General features: G+C 41.3%; 2 protein-coding genes and 2 long non-coding RNA genes across 6 annotated transcripts; 3 read left to right on the top strand and 1 right to left on the bottom strand.

Moving 5' to 3' along the window:
- The first annotated feature begins 965 nt into the window (after positions 1 to 965).
- Positions 966 to 2,574, top strand: LOC311011526. The gene is made up of 3 exons (XR_014596905.1): positions 966 to 1,212; positions 1,542 to 2,196; positions 2,301 to 2,574. It is a non-coding gene; the product is annotated as an uncharacterized lncRNA (long non-coding RNA).
- A 17-nt stretch (positions 2,575 to 2,591) lies between these two features.
- Positions 2,592 to 3,312, top strand: LOC311011527. Its single transcript, XR_014596906.1, has 3 exons — positions 2,592 to 2,831; positions 2,977 to 3,053; positions 3,233 to 3,312. It is a non-coding gene; the product is annotated as an uncharacterized lncRNA (long non-coding RNA).
- A 27-nt stretch (positions 3,313 to 3,339) lies between these two features.
- On the top strand, positions 3,340 to 6,596 carry LOC311011519 (uncharacterized protein). Of its 3 annotated transcripts, XM_084006522.1 has the most exons (5): positions 3,340 to 3,410; positions 3,612 to 3,688; positions 3,819 to 3,937; positions 4,929 to 5,053; positions 5,378 to 6,596. In XM_084006522.1, the coding sequence occupies exons 3-5, from the start codon at positions 3,870 to 3,872 to the stop codon at positions 6,325 to 6,327; spliced, it is 1,143 nt and encodes a 380-aa protein (XP_083862648.1). In that variant the 5' UTR covers positions 3,340 to 3,410; positions 3,612 to 3,688; positions 3,819 to 3,869; the 3' UTR covers positions 6,328 to 6,596. The 3 variants fall into 3 exon arrangements, with proteins under 3 accessions (XP_083862648.1, XP_083862649.1, XP_083862647.1); XM_084006523.1 differs by lacking the exon at positions 3,340 to 3,410 and having other exon boundaries at positions 3,492 to 3,688; positions 4,935 to 5,053; XM_084006521.1 differs by lacking the exon at positions 3,340 to 3,410 and having other exon boundaries at positions 3,492 to 3,688.
- Positions 6,597 to 6,667: 71 nt separating this feature from the next.
- Positions 6,668 to 18,712, bottom strand: LOC311011516 (bifunctional 3'-5' exonuclease/ATP-dependent helicase WRN-like). The gene is made up of 4 exons (XM_084006518.1): positions 18,577 to 18,712; positions 8,705 to 8,921; positions 8,203 to 8,282; positions 6,668 to 7,973 (listed from the first exon to the last, which is right to left on the bottom strand). Exons 2-4 carry the CDS (start codon positions 8,776 to 8,778, stop codon positions 6,769 to 6,771), a joined length of 1,359 nt encoding a protein of 452 aa, XP_083862644.1. The 5' UTR covers positions 8,779 to 8,921; positions 18,577 to 18,712; the 3' UTR covers positions 6,668 to 6,768.
- Between the last annotated feature and the right edge of the window lie 3,450 nt (positions 18,713 to 22,162).

Raw genomic sequence — 22,162 nt, 5'->3', positions numbered from 1 at the left:
AAGACTGACCCAAGAAAACATTGACATGTTGGTGTTCCTTTCAAAAAACCTGGAACTGACAAAGAAGTTAAAAAATCCTTAAGTTATGCCTGTTGCAACCTGGTATTAGAGGTTTTAGTTATGTGAGAACAGGCTCCACACCACTGTTGTTTTGTTATTTATTTGCATATTTATAAGAAGAACAATATTGTTTGTTTTATATACTTGAAGGCTCCACGCCACTGCTGTTCTTTTTTGAATGTAAAATAGTTGACTATTGTTGTTATTTATGACCATATTTATAAGCACAGCAGGGTTTCCCGCAGCGCTTTCCTGTTAAGGCGGCCGCCTTAACAACAAAGGGCTGCCGCCTAAACTAACGTCTTAAAAAAAAAAGAAAAAGAAAAAAAAAAATCCATATACTAGCATTATTCGCCGCAGTGTTTCCCCTACCATTGTACAGGCCGGGCAGGGCCTCCAGGCATAGGCGTAATTTATGGGGGGGATGGGTGGGTTGCAACCCACCCAATAATCCAAACCAGCCACCACAACCCACCCAATTTGATATCATAATTATTGATATTGAATGTTAAGCATTAAAATCACAACAGTGTGGTAGATTTTCTCAATTTACCAGTAAAAAATAGTGACGTTTGTCTGTGCCCCCTCCTGCTCTGAGATTTGGTTTCGCCCACCTTGCCGGACCTGCGCTTCTCTACTGTCTCTCCGGTCTCTCCCGGTCTCTCCCCGCATCAGCGGTGGTATGAAGAAAGCACGCGAAAAAAAGCAAAAGAATAAAAGTATCTTCCCAACAGGAGGTAGCTACTGCTAGGGCTCCAGTGCCACCTCTCACGAGTCAAATCATGTTACTGAACAAAAGTTAGTTTCTGTTCCTCAAATCTACGCATCAAAGGAACAATAACGCATTCAAAGATTATATTTGACAGTAAGACAGAAAGTCTGCTTTCAAAGTTCGGTTTGAATCTGATCAAAACACCGCTTCGCTCCAGTCGGATGTGCATGAAATGTTACCGAGTACTTGTCCGATTACAAAACGACACGGATATAATTAATACTTGGAAAGACAAGGAGACATCGGACACTGGAGCAAGTGCAAGTGTCGTTGAAAAAAGAGACAGGGAACCCACTCCGTCTAAAACTCCGAGGGATATAAAGAAATCTCGCAAGTCCACCGTAACGTCAACGTTACCTTCACGGACAAGTATTACTGGGGTGGGTAAAACAACTCTATTTCTATATTCATGGTAGCCTAAAAGTATTAGCCAGTGTGTGTATATTTTTCCGCTTCAGTTTTTAGATAAGCCCAAAACGTGATTTAGCCCATTTTCAATTGCTGTAATGTTAGGTGCTAAACGCCTAGCATTTTTTTCCATTGTTTTGGTCAGAGGCAGGAGGGGGGTTACTGCAACAGCCCACATATGAGTTCACATACACTCAGAGCACAGTCATATAATGCAAATGTATTCCTTGATCAATGTGTTTTTTGTTTTTTGTTTTACTTTGTATTTGCATGAAACCCTTATATACCGTTTATGTTGTAGGTTGTCCTGACATACTCCTTACATGATACAAGAACCTTCAAATGCCAGTCAGACGTTGCTGGAATTATTGAGAACTTGGCAAAAAATAACTTTTTGAGAGCTGCCAATCTCATCTCACAACACAAAGAGCTCACCAACCATTTACGTCCCAGTTTTGTAAACATTGTTGAGGCTGAGTGCAAGATGCTGTGCAATCCATTGCATCAGTTCATGCTATGGAGGTCAGGTGCAAATGACATGCAATCATTCTCATTCGTGACACTGCATGAGGAACTAAAGCAGATGGCCCCATTCCTAACAAGTCTACTGTCAAGGATCACTGAAGACTCTGTGCCCCACATTTGCACGGCAGCATCAGTAGCTTTGAGGGCAAGGCAACCAAGATTATCTGCCCTTGCATATTATGTGGACTCAGTTTTGATGTATGGTGGCGCTAAAAGGGCTGTTTTCCAACGACTGGCAAAACTGGGAATTTCCACAGTCCACCAACGAGCAGTTGGGAAACAAAAAGAGCTTGCACACATCTGCACAGTTCCTGTGTTGTCCCTGAAAAGGGAATTGGAATATTTCTACAGCTCCCAGTCACAAGGCGCGACATCAAGTGACGCCACAGCTGCAGAGATTCAAAGAAGCTTGGAGGATCTTACCATATCAGGTAAGCTAGCTTTAATATATTTTTTGTTTTATTTTTATGAGTAGCTATTATTCCCTGAGACTTTCATTGTAAAATATAACAGACTGATTTCTATTTCCTTTCAGACATTTCAACAAGTGCAGTGCCCACAACCACAGAACAGAGCAGCACTACAGGGACCACAGAGCAGCTTACACAGGAGCTGGATGGCTGTGATGTTTTCACTTTCAGCACCCTGTCTAATGAAGAAATGGCCGATTTGGGTGTTGCACTTCTGCCTTCTCCACCACCTCCTCCTTCACGGGTTCCAAGTACCTATTCAATAATTTTTGACAACCTTGATTTTTTCTTACACACACATCACCAGTCTACAAATGTGCCAAACAAATCTATACACTGGATACACCACGTGTGTCATCGACCGAGTCCCCACACTCCACCTGGAAAACTCTCAACCGACAAATAGCTTGACAGAATATGACCTTGGAATGTCACTTCCTGACAACCAGACTCAAGCCAACCTCTGTCGAGAATTTGTGGTGTTGGGAAGCCGAATCCTCACAACGTATCTGGAAGTGTTCAAACCCTTCTCAAATGTTGTTGTGCACCACATCCCACACCAGTATTCTGAAGCAATGTCCCAGCCTTCAACCCATGTAAGTCGTTCTTATTATAACACAATGAAAGAAATATTCTTGTAATGTTTGCATTATTGCATCTGCCAAACTAAAGTAGTACATCTCCTGAGGTTTTAGACACAGTTATTGTAATTGTTGTTTTTTGTTTTTTTTCTATATGTAGTTCCCACTCGGACTTCTGTTCAAGAATGAGTGTCAAACTGGTGACTTGGTTGACGTTCTCCAACAGCTTCAGAACGAGTAAATATCAAAGGATATGTATCTTCCTGACATTGAGGGACAGTTTTCCAAACATGGATTGAACCATACTGAAAGAATTGGAATTGTTGAAATGTTTTTGTCTAGATAGTCCATAATTATTTATAGAAAAAAATGAAAAATTTGTTGAAAATCATTCTTTAATGGTCTGTTCTCTGTAGGTATGTCCCGTTATCTCCTGATGGTTTGGAGAAGATTTTCATTGGAGGCGACAGACTTACAGAGAGCAACTGCAGGAATGTGCAGTTGGCCTTTGCTGATGGAGAAACTGAAAAAGACAGACTGGAGGGCCTCGCATTCAAGTTTGAAGATTGGCATGCCATTAGAAATATATTTTTGGTCTGTACTTGTCTTTCCCAATAACAAAAATACTGGCAAGGCTAGCGCTGCCTAATGCTTCCGGCATATTTCATTTGCCTCCAACATATAGTCTGGAAATTGATGTCCTAACTGTGACACCACACATAAGTATGCACAAGTACTTTACATGGAATATAGAACATTTTACCCGTAATTCTGTTATTTTAATATGCTCCACAGATCTATCACCAGGTTTTTTACAGTGTGGACTCTGCAAAGGACCATGGAACTCTCCTTGCAAACATGAATAAGTTAAGGTACTTATTATAGAGTACAACATGTGTAGATATGGAGATATAATGCCTTTAGATTAATGCCATATGCTCTGTTATGTTTGTGTATGTATGATCTGTTTTTAAAACCATGTGTTTATACATGCTTCCCAAGGACTGTTCTTCTACTGATGATCTTCGGCAAACATGAATTTGTCTTGGATATATGAACTGTGTGCATGTTTATGACATGAGCAACAGCCACCATGAATTGGGCTGGTTTCTGCCGAAATGGTAACGTGTTTATTATTGTCCGTCTTTCTACTCATCTATCTACCTGTCTGTCTGCCTCTCTTTATGTTTATCTATGTATTTATGTATCTGTCAATCCATCCATCAAACCATTTCCTATGTCAGCTCTAACTTATCCACTTCTATTTGTCTGTGTGTCTCCTCCAATTGTTTGTCAACTTTTACCATGTATGTCTTATTTTCTCTGAGCTTTATTTCTCTCTGTCCTGACATATGTTACCTTTGTCTGTGTGTGTATGTCAACTTTTTACTCTGTCTCCCTTTTTTAGTTCTGTATCCTTGCCTGCATTTTTTTGGTCTGCTTTCATTAACAAGTGTCTTGTTCTCTCCCTCTTCTAATTCCTCTTAAATATTGTTTACTTTACTGCATGTAAAATGTTTTTTATCTGCAGTCCCTGCTTGGAGACTGCCTAACAGTTATGTATGAAATAACAGGCGACTTCACGTCGGTGCTAGCCGGAGTGAAGTTTGCTTCTGCCAAGTTCATTAATTCTGTATAACGGCACACCTCAAAGGCTGTTATTCCGCTTATCACACGGTTGCAACTAATGTGGAGGCTGCAAAGAATGAACGTCAGTTTAAAACATAGTCTACAAAAGGGCGTAGCTAATGTATATACAAGCCTGATCAGTTGCTCTACTACTTTCTTTTCAACAGTGGTTATCGCTACAAACAGTTGAGTCCACTGTAGCTGTCAAGTTCAACTGGCGTTTTACTATAGTTGGTATGGCTGCCATTCAAACGAGCATTGTTGAGGTGATTAAACTTTTTAACCAGATCTACTTCATACAGTAGTTGTGCTTTAGGAAGACTTAACACACAACCTGCTAGCCAATCAGTATTTAGTACTCCATTTCACCGTGTGATAATCAGAAATACATATTATGTGTATTCCTTCATCATCACAACAAAACACAAGTTATTTTTTTCTATTTTCACATGCCTATCCAATAACTGAGACTTTGACTTCAAGGTGCAGCAATGCAAAGCAAGGCCCGCACGCTGCATACAATGCCTACAAACAGTTTGTCCAGGTTGACACTACAGCCCTTTTCCTGGCAGCAGCGATGGAACACTTCAACCTGGATGATGTATCAGGTATTTAGCCCAAATAATTATCTGAATCAGTGCATTTACATGTAGCCAATAAACTGATATGAATCAGTTTATTTATTTACCAAATTGTTTGTCAATACATTTTTAGACCTGTTTACACGCAGGTAAACAAATGTCACGTTTAGAGCATAGGCATGTTAAGCAAGCCAAATATGTCAATTTTCGGTTCATTCAAATCACAGAAAGATTATTACAAGATACCACACAGATTCAAGAAATTTTATTGGCTGCATGAAAATGCAAGATATGAAACAAGGTAAAAAGCATATACCATGGCCTAACATAATTTTCCTTATACTTTTTTAGCCAAACCAGAGGGTTTTGTTCCAGACCACATCCTCCAAGGCTCTGATGAACAAAAGAGGGCCTGGCTCCATGACAGTGTGGCAGAGGTCGTCAATAAGTTTGTCATGTTTGCAGACATGTCTGAACTCTCAGCTGGCATTTCAGAAGAAGCAAGAACACATCAAAAAGAAAAACTCCCGTGTCGTGAACCAGGGTGCTCAAAAGCATTCATATACTCCAAGGCAAGAGTCAACCATGAGAATAAAGTCCATGGTCTTGTGGTGGCACCAGCTCCAGCAGCTGAGCCTGTGCCCTCCAGTATGGACGACCACAAGAAATTGCACACAGAGGCCAGGCTTAGCTTTGGGTTTCTTCTTGCAAACTTTTTGGATGCTGTGAAAGAAGGGGATGGGGAGCGTCTTATGAGGCTGTATAAGGTGGCGTTGCTCATCTATAAGGCTTATGGACATACTCAGTATGCATACAGTACCTTCCTCCTCACTGTGCAACTTAACGCAACCTTATCACCTCGGCTTGCACACAACTTGAAATGGAACAGATTCTGGAATGGAAAGGGTGGTAAAGGAAGAAACATTCCTCTGGATCTGCACCTAGAGCACTTGAACAATTTCCTAAAGGCCTTCCTGAAAAACAAGGGCCCAAACTTGACAGAAGAATCTGCTGACAGGGTCAGCAGTTCTGTTGGTGTGTTGAAGGCGATGATGGACACAACGGACAAAGAGCTGCAGGTGACACGCACAAGTGGCACCCATCATCACGCCAACTTGAGGGAAGATGTTTTCGTGTTGCTTAGAGTATTTAGGGAGACAGAGGTTTTCAAAAGCCAACCAGGGAGACACTTTTTGGCTTTCCCCAACTTTGAGCGCAACATTTTTTCCCGTTTGAAATATAAGGACCTGTGGCAGTGGATGCGTTCCAAACTGAAAGAGTTGAGAGCTATACCCATTTAAAGAAATAGACATGCAAAGCATGTAGGGGCCCAGGTTTTGATAAGACAAGGCATGAAACATGTATGGCAATTATTGCATTGTGGGAGTGTCTCAAGCACTCATGTAAAGAGAGCTATTCTCAGATGTAACAATCTTGATTGTCAATGTTTAATAATTTATGTCATTACACTTTGCATTACAGTAATTGAGTAAACAATGTAAATTGTTGAAACTTTCTTTGATAGTGTGTTATCATAGATGAATAATATAACTTATTATTGTTGCAAGTCATGTGTCTGGTGTTGTCTGTAAAATAAGGTTTTGGAAACAGGGGATCACAACATATTTTTTTTATTTTGGCTCAGTTATATACATATATACAGTTGTATATCAAAGAAGCAAACATTTAACAATATGTACTGCAAATACATTCCTCCATGATAATGTGGATAATTTCCTTACTCACATATCTGACTCAGAGCTACTAACGCAGCTTCTCAGTGCATCATCTGCATCAGAACAGTCATCAGCATCATCGAAATAGGTACCATAGTACAGATCTGGCTCATCCAAGCTCTCGCTCAAAACAGATTGCACATCAACATCAACATCACCAAAAACCTCAATAATGATATTCAAAATTTCTTTCGCATGGTCAAGCTTGAAGACAGGGAGGTTAACAATAACATATTGCAAATCAAATATGTATTGGCAATGGTTCAAGACTGAAACAACCAGTTCTTGACTAAATCCTGTGCATGCCTCTTGTGAAGTGTACAGATGAGTGGAGGAGTTTATCAAACTAGTCCTGTAGTCATTAAGCAAATCTGCAATCAAAGATTTGTCTTTTTCGCTCACCTGTCTAGACCTCAAGCTCACAGTCTTGCTTTGTGTTGCCTCGTAATTTGGAATGGGCTCTGCACATGTTCCAGGGGAACAGGAACACATACTGTGGCAGAATGTGCAACACTGGTGGCCTGGCTGGACGCTAATGGGCTCCTCTTCAAAATGAGCATAAAGGCATTTTCTGATACACTGATCTTTAGCAAAAGAAACCAGCTCTCTAACCTCTTTCTCAATGTTCAAGTACATTTTAGTGTTGTACAAAATGGCATGTGCTGGTTGACCATGTCTGCCAGCACGACCCACTTGTTGGACAAGTGTTTCTAAATCACTTGGTAACCCATACATGACAATGTGAGAGACATTTTGGAAATTTAAGCCCATGCCCAAAGCTGTTGTGGCCACAACAACTCGACAACTGCCTTCCCCTCTCAGTGACCTCAATATTCTTTCTTTGTTCTGTGGAAGAGTCTTGCTGTGGAATATTCCAATGAGGAGTTTGTCATAGTTACGCTCAGGGTCGCAGTTTACCCAAGCATGTTGTTGTAGTTCTGCCTTTAGGTAAGCATATACCTTCCCCACCATCTTCAACGTTTGGCAGTAGATCAGAACTGGCTGCATCATTTCACCTTTGATTTTTATGTCATTGATTAACCAGTCAAAACAGTCCATGGTGTTGTTTGAGGTCTGACACAGTCCAAGTCGGATGTTAGTCTTGTTGGGGCTTGCAGTGACGTGAACAGCCTTGTCCATAAGCAGGATCCTGGAGATTCGTCCACGAGATCTGATGTCTGCTGAAGCAGTCAGCGCCAATACGGGGGTTCCTGAAAATAACATCAATAAAAACTGTCACTGTAATGGCCATATGCAACATCTTAATCATCTCAGGTGATTGGATTAAAACAAAGGAATGTTCAAATTTACCACTACATCAACAAAACAGCCTAAAATTGATTCTCCTCACACAAAATGCTGTTTCTATACGAAATGTTATTTTAAATAAATAAGTAATAGATTGGAAAAATCAAGGAATGCATACGCTTCTCAACTCACCCTCTTTGACGATGGATCGCAGCTCTCCCAACTTCGAAAAACTCTCTCTGAATGGTGAATATCCTTTGGTAGCTTCGCCCCTGCGTGAACGAAACGGGAAGGAACATAAGTGTCACATAATGATAACTTGCTAAACAGTATGGCCATCACTACCTTCATTAAAATGTGTTGCTAAATGTCAACATTATAGGCAAATGTTAGTGCTTCATCTGAACCGAGACAGCATTTCCTATAACCCCTATGACAAAGTGATTGGGACATAAATGGCATTCAGAAGCATAAACGTCTATATTGTAATGTCACGTTGTTTAAAGTTAACATGGTAACGTTAACTTTACAACTAACTGTCGTCAGAAAACAATTAGTGAACAAAAGTGAATCAACCAACATCGGTAACATGGCATCATTTGTTATCTATAGGCTAATTTTCATACCAATTACATGAGTGAAATTAAAATACAATTCAAGCAAATAGTTGTGACTTTAACGTGTGCGAACTCACCATTTATACGTTACGTGCACCTCATCCACGACGATACCAATGATGTTGTCCTGGTACACGTTGGATGATAGCATTCCTCGCCATTTGGTATTGAGTATCCAAGACTCAGGACTCCCGAAAACGATGCTGAATTTTCCGTTTATTATGTCCTGGTCATCACTAACGCCAAGCTGGCCTGCTGTTACACCCAGTATCCCTGCCTCCTTAATCTGGTCTTCTATCAGGGCAAGCAGGGGGGACACAACGATGACAATAGGGTTAGCATTAGCGTTTGGCTTGCATAATGTCTTCGCCACTAACGGGGCCAGCTGGTAAATTAAACTTTTCCCAAACCCGGTAGGAAGAAGTCCAAAAACGTCTTTGCCCTCCAAAAAATTCGTCAAACATGCTTCTTGTTCTGGCTTTAAGTCTTTAATATCCTGAATAGTTTCAAGCACAGAGCGTATAGCTTCGCCGACATCCATCTCGTCAACTGTTTACCGCAGCTTGGGAACTACACCGGTATTTCAGTTTGGGCGCTTCAGTTCGACGTCATCGCCCGTCATCGCCCGTCATCGCCCGTCATCGCGACATCTGTTCGCTGATTGGTCCGTCCGCTCTGGCGGACGGAGCAAACCGAAACGCATTGCTAGTTCCCTGACTATATGGTTGAGGCAAATTAAATTTGCCGGAACCAGTATGCGGCGCTAGCCTGGCTACCACATCGCCTGTCCTGGTCCACATTCCGCTAGAACACATTCACATTAATTGACAGCTGTCTCTCAGAGATGGGCGAGTGGCGACGTATGTGAACGAGGCTTTAGTCAAAACCAAAACACCAAGGAAGGCTGAGGAATAGTCACCCACTTATATTATTATTATTATTATTATTATTATTATTATTATTATAATAATAATAATAATAATAATAATAATAATAATAATAATAATAATAATAAACAAATTGTGTTTTAGTCATTTTTGTTTTCATCTTTTCTTGAATGCTTAAACTCATCAACCCCATTTAGTATGTCAACATTTGTATCAGTACCAGCAGTTTGTAAGAAATTGGTCAGTAATTGATATGTCATATTTTGTTTCTCAGAATTCACCAAATTGATGCATTAAAATGAAATTATTAAAAATGTTCTCCCGGGGGGGCATGCCCCCGGACCCCCCTACAGGATCGCAATCCCCCCACCATAGTCTCCAAAGATATATATATATACACCTGCTTCAAAGGCGGAAATCTCAACCCCCCCAATGTTCAACTCAAAGTTACGCCCTTGCCTCCAGGCCAAAAAGAAATTAATATATGCCAAAAATAAGCCACCTATCAATTCATTCATAAATCAATAATCATTTACATGGGGGGGAGACACCCCCTGTGGGGGGAGGATTGTTTTTGATAAGCTGTGGAACTCTGAGTTAACCTATTTCTACCTGAATTTCTATGAACTATTAAGCTGTTGAGTAAACCCATAACTTATATTTTACTTCATAAAATAAGACATGCACTCATATGTCGTTGTAGTGTTTTACAGTATCTGTAGCTATTAATGTGATGCTCATCATCCCCCCCCCCCCCCCCTGACAGACACCACCTTAACTAACACATTTTCTGGGGGAAACACTGCACAGTATTGTTTGTATTTTATACTGGATGGCTATAGGTCACTGCTGTTCTTTTTTTAATGTAAAATTATTGTTATTGTTATTTATGACCATATTTATAAGCACAGTATTCTTTGTTTTTATACTGGATGGCTATAGGTCTGTTGGCAGCTGGTACTGCAATTTAAATTCTGTGCAAAAAGATCTTAAAGCACAGTGGTGTTAAATACTTGCAGTTGCAGTTTTCAATAAATTAGTGAATTTAAAAATACATGGGTCCTGTTTTTTTTTTTTTAAATTGTGGTATCGAATTAGTATCGAGAATCTTGGAAATTCACAGGTATTGGTATCGACTACTGAAATTCTGGTATCGTGACAACCCTACAGAGAACATGACTGAAACTTTACCAACGAGTCACGTCTGCAAGTATTTCTACTCGGCCTCAGAGCATGTGAGCTGAGTGGGCAGGCAGCGGGTTTTGCACAGAGCGTAGAGCGGCATTTTTATTATACACGTTCCGGTCCGGTTCCACTACCGCTGACAGCACGAGGCCCCAAGCCCGACCCAGAATCCCGCTGTGTCCTACACACTCAACAACAGTATTTTCAGTCATACATCGTCACAATAGCGGGGGAGATCCGAGTAGAACACAGAGATAATGGTTGCAGTCGAATAGTCAAAAGTCACTCCCATTGCTAACTCCTATCCCTAACTCCTATTCCTTGACCTCTGGGGAAAAGGTCACAGGGTTAAGGAAAGGCGATAGGAGAACTCAAAAGGATTTAGGAAAAGACGGCCGCGGTGCTCAGAGAATCCGACCGGACTTTCACTAAGCTACGTTATTATAATGCTGCTGATGATTGACAGCTGATCGGCACCCGCGATTGATGTGCGTCTGCGCTGGAGAAACTACAATAATGGACTACAAAAAGTGCATCGTTCACTTCTCCCCATGTTGTTGGTTTTATAAACAGCTCGTTCATTGACCGGCTTCAGGTCCAGCAGCTCCTCCTTCCTGTTTGACCGTTTGATGTATTTACATTTCATTTGTGGTTTTAGTTTCGTTTTTGTCACATGATTGAAATGAATAAAAATACCATTAAATTATTATCACTATCCACACACATTTATCAACACAATTCCAATGACTATACATATGTCTGCATGAAAGTAATTGTTAAATATGTAAATGCACATATCGTTTGTTTTCATGAACAGCTGAGGTGTGCGGCACTTTAAATGTTGCTCTTGCAAAGAATTGTGGGTCGGCATGATCTCCTTTCCTTTCATATAGGAAGGTCCGTTGCATCCTATGCTAAAGGAGCTCTGAAAGGAAGCATTGGAGCTCCTTTCCTTTGCATTTAGAGAATTCAAACGGCTCTTATCATGGCGGCCACTTGTTTACTTCCGGGTCACTTCTTCAGTTAGGAAACTTCCTAAGCAAAATAGACTATTCCACCGCAGCCAGTGAGAGGGACGGCCTGTCGATTAAAGCCTACGTCATGTCCACATTGCGTACCTGTGCATGTGCTTGTGCATGAACCGTACTGTTCTCAAATCCACCTCTTCAAGCGTGCCGGGCCAAGGAAGCGCACCATTGGAGTGCTCACACTAGTCAAACAATCCAGACTTTAGGCTCCATCATGCACCCTTAAAAACTGGTTTTCAATTTCAAGCTGAACATAGCCTGCAGACAGCTCATCCATTGGTCAAGATAGGAGAAGGTCAAAGTTTAAGGAACATATTAATTTAATATTATTATTTATAGTTATTAAAAAAAGCAAGTGCATGTTAATATTGTGCAGCCCGTTTAATTAAAGTGCCTGTGTTACTTTTGGCATGTTAATTTGACTTGGAACTGACTTTGTTTTTGTTAATTCTTTATGGGAAAAAATATCGAGATATGATTTTTGGTCCATACATTGATTTGCCAGAATATCAACATTGACCACCACATATTGATTTTATTTTTTCAAACTATTTAAAATGGGTAAAATCGTATTTACTTGTAGAGCTGCGTGCAGCGCATCAGCCCCTCCCCCCACTCTCCCTCTGTCTCACTCTCCCTCATGAGCAGGAAGGATCGTTTCCCCCTGGGGAGAGAATCTGATTCTGTGGGAAACACTGCGCACGCACGCCCGCCCGCCCACCCGCGCACACACACACACACACACACACACACACACACACACACACACACACACACACACACAGTAGTAGTTTTTCAAGTAGTTTTTTTAATATACTACTTCGCTACTCTGGATAGTCACGTGGATGTCTTTGTGTTTCCGCTACGTCTAATTACCAATAGATTTCAATTTCGTCACTATTTCACGATCTGCTATGAGACTGGGTTGGAATCTTCATTACAGGAACACTGTGCATCATTTTGGGGGATCTATTAGCAGAAATGGAATATAGAATATATAACTATGTTTCCATTCGTGTGTAATGACCTGAAACTAAGACTAATTTTCAGTAAGTCAGAATGAGTACATAGGGAGCTGGTCCTCTTCGCCGAGTCCGCCGTATTTCTACAGTAGCCCAGAGCGGACCAAGCAAACTCTAGACAGAAACTTACATGGTTTTACGTAACCGTCTCCACACACTTGTGTAGCCGCCGTAACGTGAGTTGAAAGGCATGGCACCGCCAGCCGGCGTCTGACTTCTATTGCTCCTAAAGTAGTTATTATGGTCAGTACGGCCACCGGCGGTTCACGTTGCCACTGCAGACTGGATAAAACATGCAGCTAGTCCCCGTGATGTCAGCTCTGCTTTCGCTGTATTGGCAGTGACACCTCAGCCTGACATTGGCCGCGTTTCCCAGATTCGATCATTCTTAAGGACTTAAGAAGGCTCTTAAGAAGGGTTCGGCTAAGAAGGAGCGCTAAGATACGGGTGTTTCCCAGACGCGTTCTTAACTGCCTTCTTAGGAGAACCTTAAGATCAAGCCAAAGAAGCTTCTTAAGAAGCTCTTAGTGGGAGCTGTCCACCGCGGTGGTGCTGAAACTGAATCAATCGATGCCAGGCTAAATCGATCACCCACCTCTTTATCAGCGCATAACGGCGGTCGACAAGGGCTTCTGCTCAGCTGTTGTTCATTCAGAGCTATTTTTTGCCATTAAGCCCCATAAAATTAATACGCCATGTTTCTGTAACCAAAAAGTCTGTACACTTCTTGTATTTATCCGTTATCTCTCTCTCTCTATATTTTGAAAATTGACCGGATTGTCTCGTGTTTCTCTGTGTGATTTCCTGCCAGAATTGACGCGTTCACTCGCGGCACGCGCCAAAAATAGAGCAGACGCCGAAACGATCGCTTCACGGCATGGGAGGGCCGTGCCTATTCGCGGCGCTCCGCGTCTGGTGTGAACGACGCCATAGCTTAACAGGGGCGCCGAATGGAAGCGGGCGCCGAATGGAAGCGGGCTCCGCTACGCGTCTATTCGCGGCGCTTCCGGGTGCGGGTGGGTGTGTGTGTGTGGGGGGGTGTGTGTGTGTGCCAACAGGTGTATCCAAGTAGTAATCAAGCCCATTAGCGCATATATACCCCCGTGGGTATAGGCACACACATGTGAGAATGGAAGAAAGCAGCAGCAAGCGAACCAAGCGGGCACCGGCGTTCACCGCGGAGGAGATGGGCGTGTTAGTGGACGAGGTCTGGCAGCACCGGGAAATTTTATTCGGGGGAACGAGGGGAAAGAAAAACATCACGGTAAAGAACCGTATATGGCAGGCCATAGCCGACAAGATGTCCCCCTCCAGCCCCTGTGGCCTGCGTGACTGGGGTGCTGTTCGGAAGAAGTGGCAGGAGTTTCAGAGCCAAACCAAAGCGGGTTGCTCTCTGGATGTGTGGAGACACCAAAGTGATCAGCCGTTGGATCCCCGCACGGGGCAGCCGGTACTTTGTCTGGACAGCCCGGTCTGACAAGCACGTCCAGTGGGGAGAAGTGCTGACGCACGTAAGCATTTATATAAACTGTCTGGCTTCGCGCACGGCGACGCTGTTGGTTCGCAGCGAGAATGTGCTGTATTGCAGCCATGGTTTCTCACACGCGCGGACTTTGGCAACGCCTTTATATAGAGTAGCAGGTGGAGCCTCTCTGGATGAGGTTCAGCTGAGTTCAATTACATCTGTTTCCTTGATATCTGTGAAATGCCACAGGGTTGTTGACGCAGCAGAGAGAGTTAGCAGCTAGCCAGCTAGCAGCTCGCCAGCTAAGATAACACCCATGCCTCAACGTAACGGGTATAGTATATGAAAATTCCCCCCTGTAAAGTCATCATGAACAGGGATATTAGCTTTAGAGAACAAAAGCATGTTTTCTACCAGGTTGTCAACATTTATTTCTGCCCTTTAGCATGGAGATCTATTGGGATTCACTCTGTTGTTGGTGCAGCTTCAGCACTGGGGGTTGTTGTTTGCTAACTCCGGTCTTGGAAAGGGAGGAGTAAGCAGTCAGTTACAACCTGCAACCACACCACTAGATGCCGCCGAATCCCACACACTGTCCCTTTAAGACAGTATCAAATACACATGTTCAATAAGTTCATATCATAACTCTGATGTAAGATTTTAAACTGCATCGTAATATTGTTGTTCAATTTGAGTTGACTTATTTTATTAAATAAATCTAGTTACTGTATTAGTCATTGGTGTTAGTATTGTGTAACCTGGGCGAAAAAAACCCTTATTAATTTATCCCTTTTTCCTTCATAACGTAAAACATCACGTCACGCCGTTACGCCATCAAGTCACGGCGTTATGCCATCACATCACGCGTTACGCGTCACGTGACGGAGCACCAGGTAACGTTACTCAGTTGTGGCTTACTGCCAGTTGTGACAGAGGAGCACGCTGGGGAAATGTTTGCTGCAGGTACGTCGTATCATCACCGCTTAATAATAACATCAAAACACTATGTAACTAAATGCAATAACTGTCGAAACATAGGAGCCCACTACCGGAGCCGCTGAGCGTCTGAATCGGAGCCGTATGCCGTTTGAATCACGGAATTGGTGAATCGAGCGAACGCTATTCATTCAAACGACGTTAGCTTAGCCTAGCTGCTACCTGTGGATTGGTTGGTTTGGTTAATAGTGTCTCAGTGCCTAGTACTCTGAATGTGTCCTGCCACATGAAACATTAAGCACTTTAAAGCCAGTCTTCTTGGTTGGTGATACTGAAATTACTGTGATGAATATTTTAATATAACAAATATTATGTAATTTATTTTCATTGATTTATATATTATGATTTGATTATATTGAACAATATTGGTATTATTGAAATTGATATACTGCTATTTATTTAATGCAGTCTGTGTTAATTGGCTGTAGTATTTTTGAATGTTGTGTGCACACTGGATATTTAATTAGACCCGTTTTCCATACAGGCCAGGTTGATGGCGAGCTAAGAGTCTAGCACAAAGCCTGCAGACTGAGCCGGGAAGGAATCAATTGAACCTCCACTGCTCTAGTCAGGCTGGTAGGAGGCTCTTTTGTGCAGCCGCCCCTCTTCCTAACTTTTGCCCTTGCAACTCACTAACCCATACATCCACTACACACATTCACCTCCCAATACGGACCTTTTCCCCCCTCCATTGGACACTCAACTGTTGGGCCGTTGTGCTGTGGTTGTGCCTTGTCATTACAGACAAACCTTGAACTCCCCTTTTTTTGGGCAATTATGGAATATATGTGCGCTGCAAAGTCATTTAATGTTGAATGATAAAATGAACTGTACATATTGTGGTTTCCTATAAATGGCCATTCATATTCTTATTCTATTCAATGCTGTAATATTCAATGTGTTTATGGGTCACAATTATATGGCGTTACTAAATCTAAACTGTGTTCAGTGTCTCACTCTCCACTCCTAGAGGCCAACCTAGTTTTCTGAACCTAGCCCAAATCATGACTGTGTAGCTATCTGTACCTAAGCTGTGCTTAATAGGGTGAAAAAAAACCTTATTAGTGCATGTTACAATTACCTTATATACACTTTATATTTTGAGTATTGTTTTTAGTTGTGTAGCAATTTACTTATTCTATTTATATTTTTGTTTCATTATTTATTTTGTGTATTCTTTTATAATATATATTTATACAATACTGATTAGTATTATTTTTATTTTTATTATATATTTACAATACTATATATATATATATATATATCATACTTATTACACATTTATTTAATCACATTTTCTTTTATAGTTACTGTATTAGTCACTGGTGTCAGTGATACTTCTACATTACATGTTTTAAGGCTGGGACGATATGCTTTTGTTCCGATTCAATTTTATCACAATACTTGGGTGCTGCTGATCGCTTTATATTGCAATTCTGATTGATTGTGATTCAGTAGTATCGATTACTGCGATTCTTTTCCTTCTTAAACAAAAACAAAAGTTGAATTATACTCTTCAAGAGACAATTTTCCAAGAACAATGCACATGAGATGTCAGTCAGTTTTACATCTATTTCTGCTGCATCGGAAAGTGGCAGATAACATGTCCAACAGAGTGATTCTTGTTTTAATCAAACTGCTACATTTAGTGTCCCCTGCTCATGAAGCCAGTAGTATAAGAACATAAATACAATCGGGCCAAACATAAATTGAGTACCTAAAATCTCCACACAGCAATGTGGGCCTTTTCATTAACCAGGCTTTAATATACATGAGCAGATTATGCAATGGACTAAACAAAAAATACTAACTTTTTATGTAAAGTGCTCTTCTTACTCAGTGCTCACTAAGGCAGTGCTTTAAGAAAATAAATAAAATATAATGCTAGGCCAGAATTAAGTCTCTGAAAACACATGAATTTTAAAAACCCTGTTCAAAAAATTGCTACGTATATGAGAATCAATTTTTCCCCTAGCCCTCATGTGTTTACTCTTGTTTTTAGTCTTATGGTAATTTACTTCTTCTAATTTAGTGGTGTTAGTATCGCTTATCACTTATTTACTCTATATTCATGCCTCTTGTTTGTTATTCCTTTGTTGTATTTTATATCACTCTGGTACAAAAATTACAACTACGATTAATAAACGGCTTATCTTATCTGGAGGTGAGATAAGCCAGTGGAAGGCAAATAAAAAATGTACCGATATAAACCGCAGTACTTGTAAACTCACCACAGTGAATAAATGTCTGCACTGACTATGTTTACATGCAAATCCTCAAAGGTTGTCTCCTAATGCTTATATTAGTGCTGACATCATTTCGTCAGCTTTTAATGTAATGATCTCAGAGTCTCCAGCTGTAATATAATGGATTTTATATATGCTGTATTACGTAGTAAAACCATACAAGGCCTGCCTGCATTTCTTTGTCCATGCTTGTGAATAATGTCAATATTACATGTGTGTTAATCGACATCCAATGCAACTTTTGCAACCTGACATGTTTCCTCAGTTCAGCAATGCTTTCATACATATTATAGCCATATTTAGTCACAATCTTGTTGTGGCAAATGTTGCAAGTGTTTTCACTCAAACATGCGACTACACAAACACTGGAGGAGGAGATTAGTGTGTGCGCTCTTTCACTTCTTTTATCAGGGAAGTAACATGCAGATCTGTCTGCGGTGACTCAATACTCATGTTCATTTCCTACAAAACCACACGTTTCTTCATCTTCTTCAGCGGTCTCGTGTTTTTACTTTCGTTTCATTTCTTCATCCAGTCCATTTCATGGAATCAGCCACAATGTGACAAACCTTTGAAATTGTACTACTTTACTCAGATGAGGATCTAACACTTGTTCTATTTTTAGCTCTTACTTTATCGGCAATGATACGTTGTGGTTTCTTTGTTTCCTTCTCTTGACAAATGTACTTATTGTAAGTCGCTTTGGACAAAAGCGTCTGCTAAATGACCTAAATGTAAATGTTAATATTGGGGCAAACACCATTCTTCCACCCTCCTTTCCTCTCCGTCCAGGAAACGTTGTGTAAGACACCAGTAGGAAGTAGACTACATTATTTCTCACGCTGCCATTGTGTGTGCAGTATTTAACTCCAATGACTTCATGAAAGGGACTTTTAAAATAACTTGTTCCTGATATGGAACATGGAGTTATAATTAATGGATTACGGATAATGACGGTTATTTTATTGTGAAGGTTTACTGGATTCTCACTTTCTCCTTCGACTTTTCGATACCTAACCGATATAAAGTGCGCATCACTGGTTCGGGTTTCGGTACCAGGTATGTCCACGTCTTGGTAAGGTTATGGGGGAACATTATTCGACACAACACCGTAACTTACCGTGTTCTTGTCGGCGTGTTTCTGTTGTCTTCCGTGCGTCGCGGCAATCCAGGGGCCAAGCCCGTTTGTCCCCGTATGGGTCCAAATAGCTCACCGTCACCTGAGACTGAACACCGCCCACAGTCTCCACCTGCTGCTCGTTTCCTCGTTTCAGGCGAGGCGGCGCATGCGCAGTGTAGCTGGAGCGACGGTCCCCGCGGACCTTTATGTCTTCACACCGAAATACAGCACAGCTTCTCAGATAGACACGGTGGTTATGGTCTTTAAATTAAACTATCTGCAATGACTTGAATTTAATTGTCTCCCATAAAGTAGGCTGCTATGACAACCTACAAATCCTCGTCCCAATCCCAATGCCCCCCCTAAAGCCGTAAACCCTGACGTCACCTGCTCAATGGCGTGTGAGAGGCTGTGACGTCTGAAATGGTATGAATACAAATGTGACATCACTTGACATGTCACTTTGATGCCACAAAAAGTTTGGTGTTTTATTTTAGACTTCTTCCAGGCTCCTGTCATCACAGACGAGACGTAAACATCGAATAATCAAATCTCTGACGTGTTTGAGTTCAAACAGCTTCAATAAGCAACGGTACAATAAATGGTTGATGAATAGGCCAGGTGTGTAGACTAATGCTCCTCTTCTTTGGTTGCAAGTGTTTCATGTTCGATGTTAAATCTTTAATGTCAACGTTGCTGTGCAAATGAAATATGCCACACACGTGTGCCATCCTCTTTGGTTCGCAAAGCTATATGCTGTGGGTAATTGCCTCAGGCAAAGTCAGCATGGATGCTGACTTCCGTAAAGTGGGCATAAAGGGCTCACAAGTTCCGCGAGTGAGTCCTCATGCACCTGACGATGTGACAGCTGGACGGCCCTACACCTTCAAGGACATAAAGGGAACGCGCATCACAGTCTGTGAGTCCGTGATTGTGGACATTGATATCGATATCATGTTCTACGTTCTATATTCTATGTTCACCAAACCAGGTGTTACTGTGCATGTGTTGCAAACCAATAACACCACACACGACACCTCCTCTTTCTCCTCGGCTCGTGTTTCAATCAGCCAGATCCCAAAACCTGCCTGAACGTGTTGAAGCTTCCTGGGTAGCCTAATGATGAACAGAAAACAATCACTTAACATAGACGGAGAATTATTTAGAGCAAAAACAATCAGTGAATCCCCCAAAAACTAATCTGACCTAATGCATTCATTAATGATTGAGTAACTAGAACCCTGGTTGCAGCTGAAAGCTGATATGTCTGGATATTTAGGAGTGTTGTTTGTTTCTTAAGGTCCTAATCTTAACATTTAAGTGCAAAGTATTTGAAGTCTTCATATGGTGTTATACACATAGTGACTGCCCTCTAATGGTTAAAACCAGTTGTTGCAATTGAATTGCGCTATTATCTGATCTGGTGTCAGCTGATATGTAAAGAGCCGGGGTGGGGAACCTCATGGCGTTTGATACTGCCCGTATCTGTGCCCTCTGCCCCCCCCCCCCGCACTTTTTACAACCGCACGTTTTCCGAGCCGTCCTCAAACGCACCGTGAATAGATGGCATACTGATCGTGTCACACAACTGAGACGTTCGCTGGCAGCGCTGACGTCAGGCTCGTTGGAGATGAGCCAAGCCTGCACACAATCGATCCCCTCACAATGCATGCCGGTTAGTTTTGTGTTTTTTCAATAACTTTATTGAAGCGTTTGTCAATACATACATATACAACACAGACACATATAGCCTACACCACAGCAACAACATAAACACATAAATAATAATCAATTCATATCCCAGGGAATCTACAGAGTTCATCAAGGCTAATGATTAAGCAGACAACATTAATTGTGTTCAATTACAGTTAGAAGAGTTCAAGTATCAGTCAGTCATAAAGTGTCACGTGTCAAGTGTTGAGTAGCCTATATTTGCAGTCTTCTGAGTTTTACAGTTCTTTGAGTATTTTGTGGAGTCCAAATATTCTTCAACTTCAAATTTAAACACAGGAAAAATGGTTTTGAGCCCCTGAACTTACATTTATGGATGTGATATTTAGCCATCAGAAACAACACATTTATAATAAATGACTGTCCTTCCTTGTTTTTCTGAAGCTCCATTACACCCAAGAACTAGAGGACAGCTGGCCAGAATTTCTCTGTATAGGAGCATTTCCATAACAGATGGGAAATATTTTCATCTGAGCTTTTACAGAACGAGCATTCAAATTCATTATCCAGTTTATACCTCATAAATACACATTTCTGTGATGTAATTTAAATGTAACTTCTCTCCCTTTTAAGCACATTAAAGTAACAATATCTTTTTGGAATAGAGCCCTAATTGTTTTATTGTTAGTCCGGCGCTCTGCATAAAAGCACAGCCTCCCCACAGCAGTATCAGATAAGTTATTAATGTGAGTCAGTGGCCATGGGAGATTAATGTAGCAGCATTCTGATCCCAGAAGGAATTGCATCAAATAGCGTACTCCTTAACTGAAACAGGAATTTCAAATCTCCGCAAAAAATCGGAATAACTGCCTTTGTGTCAAAAAGTTGGCCAACAAGTAAAATATTATTTCTGAACCATTTTAAAAAAAATAACGATTTGTGTTTGTAGAGAATGTCCTTATTATTACAAATGAAATATCTATGAGGTGAGAAGTTATGTTTATATAAGAGAGACCAAGCCAAAAGCATCTGCTTGAGAAAGTTTGACAGTTTGATTGGGATTTTGCTGATATTATAATTGCATAGTAAGAGAAACGTCAGGCCACCAAATTTAGAGAAGATATAGTTTGAAATGAAATTCCATAGTGAGCCAAGAGTTTAATTTCTTTTGTGTTTTTCCAATGATTGGGCTAAATTTGAATGCACTTCTTATATTTTGGTCCTTAGTTATTATTACTCCCAGGTACGTAACCTGATCCTTCACAGGGATATCACATAAAGTTGAAACATCACATTCTTTTACTGCCATTAGTTCACATTTTCTCAAGTTTAACTTGAGACCTGAAGCTCCTGAAAATCCTTTTACCAGTTCTATCTCAAGAGGAATCTAGGAGGCATTTCTCAGGAAGATGGTGATGTCTGCAGCCAGCTGACTCAGGATGATGTGTCTCTCAGCAATTGTTATCCCTTCCAAAGCACTGTTAGAGACATGCAGAGGAGTTGAGAGGCGATTACAAACACATAGGGAGAGATTGGGCACAGCATTGCTTGATGCCACGTGACATAGGAGAAGTACCAAATGTAGAGACAGACAGGTAACCAGTCTATCACAGGACTGTCTGTCTCTACATGTCAGCCCTGTGATAGACTGGTTACCTGTCTGTCTCTACATGTCAGCCCTGTGATAGACTGGTTACCTGTCTGTCTCTACATGTCAGCCCAGTGATAGACTGGTTACCTGTCTATCTCTACATGTCAGCCCTGTGATAGACTGGTTACCTGTCTGTCTCTACATGTCAGCCCTGTGATAGACTGGTTACCTGTCTGTCTCTACATGTCAGCCCTGTGATAGACTGGTTACCTGTCTGTCTCTACATGTCAGCCCAGTGATAGACTGGTTACCTGTCTATCTCTA

Source organism: Eutrigla gurnardus (assembly GCF_963514095.1).
Source record: "Eutrigla gurnardus genome assembly, chromosome: 3".
NCBI classification, from domain to species: domain Eukaryota; kingdom Metazoa; phylum Chordata; class Actinopteri; order Perciformes; family Triglidae; genus Eutrigla; species Eutrigla gurnardus.
This window is presented reverse-complemented; position numbering and strand designations above follow the sequence as displayed.

Coding starts and splice junctions, on each gene's coding strand:
- LOC311011519 (XM_084006522.1), top strand. CDS start 3,870: ATGAACTGTGTGCATGTTTATGACATGAGCAACAGCCACCATGAATTG. Junction 3,938..4,928: donor GGCTGGTTTCTGCCGAAATG/GTAACGTGTTTA, acceptor TTTGACTTCAAG/GTGCAGCAATGCAAAGCAAG. Junction 5,054..5,377: donor CAACCTGGATGATGTATCAG/GTATTTAGCCCA, acceptor ATACTTTTTTAG/CCAAACCAGAGGGTTTTGTT.
- LOC311011516 (XM_084006518.1), bottom strand. CDS start 8,778: ATGCTATCATCCAACGTGTACCAGGACAACATCATTGGTATCGTCGTG. Junction 8,283..8,704: donor GTGCACGTAACGTATAAATG/GTGAGTTCGCAC, acceptor TCGTTCACGCAG/GGGCGAAGCTACCAAAGGAT. Junction 7,974..8,202: donor GCGATCCATCGTCAAAGAGG/GTGAGTTGAGAA, acceptor TGTTATTTTCAG/GAACCCCCGTATTGGCGCTG.